A 10,364-nucleotide genomic window follows, 5' to 3' on the forward strand; every position below is an offset into this window, starting at 1 on the left:
CTTTGTACTTTCCTTAATGTACATGATAGGCAGGGACATACGCAGATTCTTTCTTAGGCATATGAAAGATGCTGTATCATATTCTGAAATCACAGCATATATGCATTGAGTACAGAAAACACTGACTTGGAATTCTTAGATGTTCAGTTTGAAAGCAAAGGCAACAGAAGTAGCAGAAGGCAAATCTAATGTGCATTGCTAAGTATTGTTTAAAAATATAATGTGTTTCTGAATGGAATAATGAAATCAGCAAAACAAGTGATAACATTTGGACCACAGAGGGAAATATATTATCATAGAAATTACTCAGAAGCAGTCACCACGGTGCCAGCACAGCAGCAGAACCAGCAGTCGGTTATAAGAATCGCACATGGAAGCATTCTGGGTCCCACATAGGCATCCCAGGATAGTGTGTGATAAGCAATTAATGTAAATTGGCTCTTTTCCTGGCTTTTCCATTTACATTGAGGATCCCTGTGTATTTTTTAAATGCCCATATTACTTTAATTGCATGCATATATGATTCTTCCAAGTGTTTACAATTAAATATTGACTTTAAAATTCTGCACTGAATGGGCTGTCACAAGTGAGCGAGTCTCATGAGGTGGTAAACAGCAATTAATAATCTGCTCTTTCCTCTAATCATAAATATGATTTCTCCCCAGAAACCCTCTAACTGAAGATGCTTTTTAGAATACGGTTGTCCTTTGCCATCATCAGTGTCCATCACTCTGGGCCAACAGTGTGTCTTGGAACATGCTGTTCAAAAATGGCTTCTTTATGATTATACAAAGGCAGGAGAGCATAGATGGATGAAAACACTTGAGGAATTCAGTGTTTGTGAATTTTGATGTATTCTGACCTGATGCACACACCCCAGATTAGTGTGTGGGTAGAACATAATTATCCCCCAACTTCTGCACAGTGTTTTGATGAAGTTCTCAGCTCAAAAAAGCCCTTTCCAAATACAGTTAACAAGGCACCTTTGAAGGAGAATATGTTTAGAAGCTGATATTTTGAGAGGAAATAAGTTTAGAAATGTGTATTTAAATACACCTTGGACAAAATCCAAGGGGGACCCACTTGCACCCCATAGATTCCTCCCCTCCCATGCTGAGCAGTGGGTCCTTCCAATCCCAATGCACAAATAGGATCCACTGCTTATGCAAGGGAGATTGAGGCCATAGCTAGACCTAAGGTTTATCCCAGGATCATCCCGGGTTCGCCCCTGCCTGAGCATTGGATGCCCTGTGTGGCACTTAGATAAACAGGTTTGACCCCAGGACAATCCTAGGATAAACCTTAGGTCTAGCTACGGCTTGAGTGCTTCATAGAGGAAATTCCAAAATGAGTGGAAATGCTAGTTTCTGGCAGGTCAGCAGAACTTCCTTATACCTTAATTGGTTTTATAGTTAGTGGTATTATGATTATAAGCTGTCTGAGCTGTCCCAGTAGGTGCCTGGCCATGCCTACCCTTGATACAGGCCCTGTGCTCTGCCACTGAGCTGTCACCCATAAGGATGGACAAACTCAATCGTGCCCACCCTGCTCACCACTCGCCCAACTCCTGCTGCTTGCTGAAACCTGGCAGGTGTGTGAGGTGAGCTGCCAGATGGCCTAGTGGGCACCCAGTGAGAGCTCACAGTGTCCTCTTCACCTGCGAGCTGCCATTTTGTGAAAAAATGCTGTAAGCTTTTTACATATAGTGCCATTTTGTGTAGAATGGCAGCCATAAAACGGCCATTTATACAAAATTGCAGATGTAAATGGTCTAATTAAGCAGGGATCCCTGAGCTCACCTGACTGCATGCACTGAGTTGGGCAAGTGGCAGGGGGCATGGATTGGAGTCTGGGGGGGGGTAGGGGGCTGAGCAGGAGGATGTCAGCCGAACTCCACTTTCTTCCTAGATTTTCATGATGTCCCTAGTTGCCCATCCCAATTTTCTTTTCTTTTGCTGTACCCAGCAGATTATAATGTTTTTATGCCTATCTGTATATTTGATATTTCCTAGGCAATGTTGCAGGAGATATGAAAAGGCAGATGCCTCTAACTGGATACACACTGTGCATCATTTGAAAGAAGCAATTCTGTCTTCAAGGAACATAGAGAAGTGAGGAAGTCTTTGTTTTAGCCTAACAAACAATGAAGCTAAAGACCGCTGTTGTCTTGATTGCGCATTTCCTTCAAAGCTGCATTGTGAATGGGCAGACCTTTTGCAGAAGGAACGTGACTTCGGAATGGCAAACACAGCCAACAGTGCATGTCGTGAAGTGGTCCCTGACTCAAAACATCTGTTCCAACTTCTACACAGACTGCTGGATTATTGATTCAGAGTGTGAAAGGAACGGTGTAGAAAACATCATTCTGAGTATTCCTCAGATTTGTCCTGTGCAACTTCAGTTGGGAGATGCAGTCTTTATTTCTTCTGAGCCATCTTTTCAGTCACACGGAATGAACCTGGCCAATGTTTCCTTGGAAGAATTTGTCAGGTGCCCTAAACAAGCAGATGTCCCTCAGAAGCAGCTAATTTTTGATTGCAGGTTGCGAGGGATGCACCAGATCGATCCGCAATGGCTTGGAATTGGAACACATTACTTTGCAGAAGTACCATCCCGGGGACCTCTTTTATGTAATTTAGGACTTAGACTGAATGTAACAGTGAAACCACACCTTTGCCAGCAGTCTCCAAGTGCACCTTTTTGCTCTGGACATGGCAAATGTCTAAGTCATGTCTGGGATGAAGCATATACTTGCCACTGTAACCAGCCCTATTCAGGACAATTCTGCCAAGAATTTGATGCGTGCTCCACTAACCCCTGTGACAATAATGCTTCGTGCATCGACAAAAGGAAAAAAGGAGAACATGGTGGGGATACCTATGAATGCATATGCTCCCCATTGTTTGCAGGTAAGAATAAATGCCACACAAGATGTGATCTTTGTTGTGCAGTTTGGCCTTTTGTGCAAGATATAAATAAATAAATAAATAAATAGCATGTTGGGGAGGCACTGGATCAGAACCAGGACATGGGAGGCTTTCACCATTCCCCATGACACAGTCCAAATCAAAACTGGGGTACTCATTTTGGCACCAATGAGAGCTTTTTCCCATTGCAAAAGCAGGCATGGGAGGCATTTCTGATTGGAACCATGGTAGAGCAACAGGTCAAAGGACCCCATTTCCAATCTGGACCAAAAATCAACTAGGCAACCCCAAATTACATGACAAGTGTCACTTCTAGTTTTGCTCTTAGTTGTATAAACAGCAACTTGGGGGCTGTGTATACATGGAGAAAGCCCCAGGGTGGCTCCGCAGCGGCACTTGTACACTGCAGCAGCCACTGCAGAGCTGTTCTGGGGCTTTCCCCTGAAGCACCAAAGTAAAGAAGTCAGGGACTTACCCTGACTATTTTCTCTGGAATAAGGTGGTGATGGTTCACTGCCATCTACCGCTGCTCCAGTGTTGCGGTGGAGGCATGGCTGGGTGGATGTTGACCCCTAATTAGTTGCTGTCTACCTGGGCAGAGGGGGGAGAAGACAGGCCAGTGAGCCAAATGGCTGCTGGAATGCATCCGTGCTTCCTCCAGCATGGGCAGAAGTGAAGTTCTCCGTTCCCTTGGTGGGGAAAGCCCCATGTCGTCAGGGGAGGGGAACTAAGGAGGGGCAGGCAGCAGCTCCTCCTCCTCTGGGGGATGTAAACCCTGCACTCACTCCTTGGCATGGGGACAACCCCGCAGGAGTGAAACTGTGGGGTTTGGGGGGCTCGTGGTGCCAAAGCGCACTTGGTGATAAAACATAAGATATAAATAATTGCTTTACCAATGTGATTGAAAAGACTGGCAATGGATTTCTTTAAACAATAAATCAAAAGCATGCAGGTAGCACCGTGTAGATTCTTTCAGTGCCTATTTCACAGGAACTCAGTACAAAAATTGGGCTTGACCTACTTCATTTAAAAGCCTGAAGTTGGATTCTCAATCACTCCCTGAGCAGCTGCACTGAGAATGTGGGGAACCAGCTGAGTCAAACTGCAAGAGACTTAACAGACTGTAGTAGCATTGTAGGTAAAACCTAAGCAAACTGCATGTAAAGAAAATAAGGCAGTGAGATTAAAATGTTTGGTGTTGGGTTGTGGATGGAGCTCACAGACATGAGCAAGAGAACAATGGCTCTCATAGTGTTAAATATTTCTTTAAAAAAACCTGGAAGGATTGCTCAAGTGTGAATAACAGTATAGCAACAATTCAAATGACAAGCATAATTATACGGTATTTAGCCCCATATGCTGTAAAAGCACAAGCAATTTATGATTGGTAATTTCCAGTAAGCAGCATGTTTAAGCAGAATTCATCCTAAAACTGTCTGTGTTTCCAGGCAGCTGCTAAATCATGCCGAAAAATAAATATTAGAAGGTGTCCTATATTCAAATATTTGAAGGTTATTTCCCCCTGAACTTAGAACTTTTTACCTTCTAGATATTTAGATATTTTTGAAAAATTCCCTGCTTCGATCCAGTGGACATACATTTAGCCCAGCATTTCATTTCCCTAAATAACCAGCCCTACAACTGTGGGATGCCTACCAGCAAGGCACAGTGGTGATAGCCATTCCTTGGGCATGTCTAGACAGGGCGATATCCTGGGGGATCGTCCTGGGATCATCCCTGTGCATCTGGCCCTACACTTTAATCTCGGTTCTTCTCATGTTCCCGGGATGATTCCGAGACCATGGGGGGTGTAACCGCGACGAGCCAGGAACTGGGCATGGGGCACGGAGCTCTTCAGGAGCTCCATGCACATTACGGGTGGGGATGGGGAGCACGAGGGTTTTTTTCTTTTCTTTTCTTTTCTATCTTATTTTTCACTGGAGCACGAGTGTGCTCCAGCTCCTTCTGCTTTTAAAAAAATGGCACCTGCAACCCACGCAACGTCCCTCCTCCCATCCAGGACATCGCGCGGCTGTGTAGACACAGGGCAACGATCCTGGAAGTAGGTAAGATTGGGATCGCCCCCTCTCTGGCCCTCTACACCCATAGGTGTAGACATGTCCCTTGTTTCACTCAACATATTATAATCAGAAATTCCATTCTATCTGTGGTGATTAATTATGAAACTTATTTTCCAGCTGTTACTCGTCAGCTTTGTTTAAGGCCTCATTCATATCTTTCCTAGAATGATGTCACGGATGCTACTTCTTCCACGTCTGCTTAGTCCCACAATGTTTTGTTTGGATGACGTCTACATCTTATTCCCAGATTGTTAGAATAGATCTTACAGTGAAGCAGCCTGATAATGCCTGCCTCATTTGGAGGTGTATCATTAGCATGGTATAAAACCACAGGATCCACCCTAACCAAAAGGGAACAGTGGTATAGAAACAACCAAGAAGATGCTATAACTACTAGGGATGGGGGAGGAATTTGTTTAGTTCACACATTAATGAGAACTGACGTAATTTTGAACTTTCAACCCACTATGCAAATTGAAACTCAGTTGTCCTTCATAATTCGACTTTTCAAATTTTTGCAGTGGATTTCTCCACACAAAGCAAGCATAGCAAAATCTGTATATTAGAGAAAATAATGTACCAAAAGTGCATTGTATTATGAAAAGTGTTTGTAAATACATGCATATTAGGCAAAAACACATATCAAACACATGTATTAATAATATTAATAAAATATGCACAAAAAATTCAATCAAACTTTTAACATTAAAATTTATATATTCTCAGTGTTTGGGATGAACTTGGAGGAATTCTCAAACTTCAAGGCAAACTGAACATAAGATTGGAAAAATGAGAAACTGGGACAATCCCAAACTGTCAGATTCATCCATCCCTAGCCTCAACCATGCTGCTTCAGATAAAGTGCAGGCAAGGCACTTGTAGTTATATGCTTATTTGAAAATATAATTGTATTACTCATATGTACATTTTCATTTTTCTGTATAAGGCAACTCATGTGCAAGGAGGTTCTATACATCATTTCTTAATTTATTTTCCCCCTTTGTTTTTATTAGGAAAGAACTGTTCAGAAATAATCGGACAGTGCCGGTCACATAGTTGTGTCAATGCCAACTGCAGCAGTGTTTCTCCAAATACTTACAGATGCCAGTGCGATAAAGGTTCTGCAGGTAAGAAATGCACTTATCACACAAAAAGCTGTTATCATGAGGGGCTCTCCACTGAAGATTTTCAAGAAAGGGCCTTGTCTGTGCTTCAGCCTAATGGAGTGTGGGAGAAAGTTCGTTATGCTTCATTCTTGTCTTCATAGAAGTGACTGCATTTACATCTACACCTAAGATGTTTTAAGTATACAAATAATAATATATAGTGTGAATGCTACAAATGCATGTACTGTACAGCTTTGCTGCTCAAGGAGTCATGATTATCATCAGCTGCCTACTAAGAGAGCCCTCAGTGGCAAATCCAACTTTGCCTCAGTATAATGTGTGAAATGAGCCTCAGTCAGCAGTGTTCACTTATTCCAGATAAGACTTAATTTAATGACAGTGATATTAATTAAATGACTCGAAAAAGCTGAAGTGGCCAGGCTGTTTGCTTTCCTTTCTAGTGAGAAAAGCTAGCATTATCAGTCTACCACAAAGAGAATAAGACGTGTTTTCACTGGGTGCTGTGAAGAGAGATGCTTGAGGAATGTTATCTTGGTGAATTGTGGTACAAATCCTGCTGCGATAGATTGCAGATCAGAACTTATAATATGCAGATTGGAATATCGGAATTCACTGGCTTTTGCACTTCTTGGATGTTCCAACATATCCAGCCATTTTCATGGCTCAAAAAAAAAAAAAGGATCAAAATATATTTTTATTTTAATTTTGAGAGAAAATACATGTAGAAAAGCATATTCTGAGAGAAAATATATTTAAACTATGCATTCAAAGACCCTTTAAATGTTAATTTTCATGCAAATTTTAGCACCCATACCTCCCCTCCACCACTGCAATGCTGATTAATGCAGAAATTGATGGAATAAGCACACGAGAAAGTGACAAAGACCAGAAATAACTAAAATTATGCTTCACCGTTGAGGCATAATGAGCATCAGTGTTTTGTAATGGGGTTAGCTGAGCAGAACTAACTTATTTACTATTAAAGTTTTCATGTCAAAATAATTTCCGGTGATTTTCTTTTCTGGGCTCAGTTGAAGCCAAACTTTTGGTGGAGTAAGTTGTACGTTTTGTTGACACATTAAGTTTTCTGTCTAAGCTTTGTGCTCATTTCTGATGAAGGGCAGCAGGGATGTACAGCTGAATTGCTCGTTTGGCTCTTTCACACTGATGCATGAGGAAAATTGATGTACCGTTTGTGTTTTGCCTCCAGCTTCTGTAGCATTCAATAACCGATTTGCAGACTGCCAATCCAATACTTTACCCAACTGATTAAGCTATATCTCCAGTGGTTTAAGAGTCAGAGGGTTTGCTTTCTGGCCCCATTTGTGACAGCTTGTATTTACAATGTAAGAGGGAAGCCTTGAAATCAAACATGTTCTCTTCTAGGCAATAGCAGGCCAGTCAGTACTTGAATGGGAAATGGCAGGAACTAACATGTGGTGAACTAACCATTCAGAGCATCCTACCCTTCCGAAATGAATTTGCTTTTGTGTATAAAATGTTGGCTGCCATGTTGTTCCATTAGATAAAATAATTAAAAGACTGTTAGGATAATTCCTTTATTAGGAACGTCCCCAAAGTTGAAAAATGGTCAGCGAGCTTTGTAGAACTTTTTTTCAGGCTGAATGTGCTGTTAAGAAAAATAAAGTTTTATTCCGCAAAGCAGCCCAATGTGTTTTGATCCTCTGGCATATATTTCTGGGCCTTCTTCAGGAGCTATAAAAACATGGGATGTGTTGGGCTACTCTGAAGAATAAAACTTTATTTTCCTATATCCTGGGATTTGTTCTTTCTTTTCAATCAGGTTATTTCAGATGTTCTCCAATTTTGTCATCTCAGGTTCTGACCCTGAAATGAGCCAACTTTCCAAATCCGTCATGATTCATGATGCTGAGCGTGCTTCCAGACAAAGCTTTTATTGCAAAATCGGACTGCCTCATTCACAGAATCTTACCAGTGGGCTGTGTTGCATATGTGCATGTGTGTTTGTCTAGACAATGCCATCTTCCATTTGTAGCCCTACCATGTTTTCCCACTACTTCAATCTTTTTTCTCACAGAGGAAAAAAATCCACTAAGAAGGAAACAATAGATTAGCTGCACAATGCCTTTAGACTGGTAGCACTAGGAGCCCTCCCTCTGGAAGAACCCCAAGTCTCTGGGATTTTGGCATTTTGGATTTTGGTTAAAGGGTCCAGAGCATCAGACATCCCTAACCACTCTTCTTACAGAAGAGAGATGGTGCAAGGAGGTGCTTGAGTTACTATGCAGAATAAACCCTCTGCCTACTTTATTCCATTTAAGTTCTCTTCCAAGGATGGAAGACATATACGTTAAAAGAAATAAACCTCAGCCTGATCCTTCAAGTAGAAGCAGCCTCTTCTGAGCATTGAGTAACTTGAGCAGGTTCAGTCTTACAGTGCCAGATAGGTTAATATCACCCAGCTGGTTTACACTTTTTGCTGTAGACTCATATGCTACTGTACATTCTCCACCCCCAAGTAAAGGCAGGTTGGCTGGAATTACTGTCAAGTTTTGCCTGAGTTCCCTAGGAGGACAGACTCCAGTATGAGCTGGCTTGCCCCCTGCTCTTGAACAGTCACCTTCTCCCTCTCTCTCAAGAGGGAGCATTCTTTAAACCAGATGTTAGGGTGACCATATGAAAAGGAGGACAGGGCTCCTGTATCTTTAACAGTTGCATAGAAAAGGGAATTTCAGCAGGTGTCATTTGTATATATGGGGAACCTGGTGAAATTCCCTCTTCATCACCACAGTTAAAGGTGCAGGAGCTATACTAGAGTGACCAGATTTAAAAGAGGGCAGGGTACCTGCAGCTTTAACTGGTTTGATGAAGAGGAAATTTCACCAGGTTCCCCATATATACAAATGACACCTGCTGAAACTTCCTTTTCAGTACAACTGTTAAAGATATAGGAGCCCTGTCCTCCTTTTCATATGGTCACCCTACCAGATGTACCAGATGTATTCAGGGCCAGTCCCAGCCCTTGGCATGCTCTTTTTGCCATTGCTGTCAGCCGTGCCCCGTATACTGAACCCAGGGCAGTGACCCAGCAGCTGGAATAACAGCCAGCATTTATAGGGATACTGATCCTTCCCATCCCATCTAGAGGAAGAAAGAGGTGCTGTGGTGGAGTAAGGTGTGGGCCTTCTGGATGTGTTTGCAAGTGGTCCCTCTTACACTCAGAAATAAAGGGAATGTAATATCAGAATAGAGATAGAAAACCTTTCTTTCATGACTCATGGGACTGCATGGTTTGGATGGGGTCGTGGTATGTACACCAGAGGGGACTCGTGTTACACATTTGTGCTGGGCCCTAAAATGGATGCTTGGGCCCTGGTGCTTAGCAACTGCTCGAAAAATTGCACTGTTGTGGATCATTCCCCATTCTGATCATCTGGCTTAATAGCACATTGTCACATTTTTTGTTTGCTTGTTTGTTTTGCTTTTGTTTTACTGATTCACTACAATTACTTGGAAGCCTGCTACTTCATTTGCTCATGTACTTAAAACTGCTTAAAGTAGTTTTGGAACCCAAACCAAAGATAGTCACTGCATCCCCAATGTGATAGAATTGGTAGAAAGTTTCCCATCACAATTTGTGTGCCCTGTTCTTCATCCTCTGGCTATTCTGACATCAATATATTTGGCGTGGCTTTATGCAATCCCTAGACATGTCAGTGTTAAATCATTCCTTAAGTTTTCTCATGCTATATATTGGACACATTTATTACAAGCTGGATTTCATAGAGGTTATACTTTACCTTTTAAAATCATAAAAAATGAAGTGTTTTACCTAAGGCAATGATGAACAACATTGTACAGAAGGTATAGTTCAGCACAGAGGTTCATGCTGCATTTCATTACTACTTTACCAAAAGTGGGGTAGCGGTGGTGAGAATATTAGAACAAAATTCTCCAGCATAAAAACTGTGCCATTTTCCAATCAAACTTAGATCAATGCAACCAAATGTTGATTTGCAAATGAAACAATGTTTAAGTGGTGCAACCATCAAACACCATCTTATGGTAGAGTATATTTTGAAGCCATTTTATTAGCTGCAATGTACACTAATTGTTTGTAACATAAAGAAATGTTGCTGTTCTGCTGTGAGCAGGGATTGAATTGCCAACACAGCAGGCACACCATGCTGATACATCTAGGGCATAATCCTTCCCTGTGCACAGGTGTGATGTCCATACGCAAAGGA

General features: G+C 41.9%; 1 protein-coding gene across 1 annotated transcript; it reads left to right on the forward strand.

Annotated features, from left to right (window-relative positions):
• Window positions 1-2,143: 2,143 nt before the first annotated feature.
• On the forward strand, window positions 2,144-7,030 carry LOC134398219 (protein eyes shut homolog). Its single transcript, XM_063125471.1, has 3 exons — window positions 2,144-2,909; window positions 6,022-6,245; window positions 6,941-7,030. The coding sequence occupies exons 1-3, from the start codon at window positions 2,144-2,146 to the stop codon at window positions 7,028-7,030; spliced, it is 1,080 nt and encodes a 359-aa protein (XP_062981541.1).
• The last annotated feature ends 3,334 nt before the right edge of the window (window positions 7,031-10,364 follow it).

The sequence above is a fragment of the Elgaria multicarinata genome, chromosome 4 (genome assembly GCF_023053635.1).
Source record: "Elgaria multicarinata webbii isolate HBS135686 ecotype San Diego chromosome 4, rElgMul1.1.pri, whole genome shotgun sequence".
In the NCBI taxonomy this organism is placed as follows: Eukaryota; Metazoa; Chordata; class Lepidosauria; order Squamata; family Anguidae; genus Elgaria; species Elgaria multicarinata.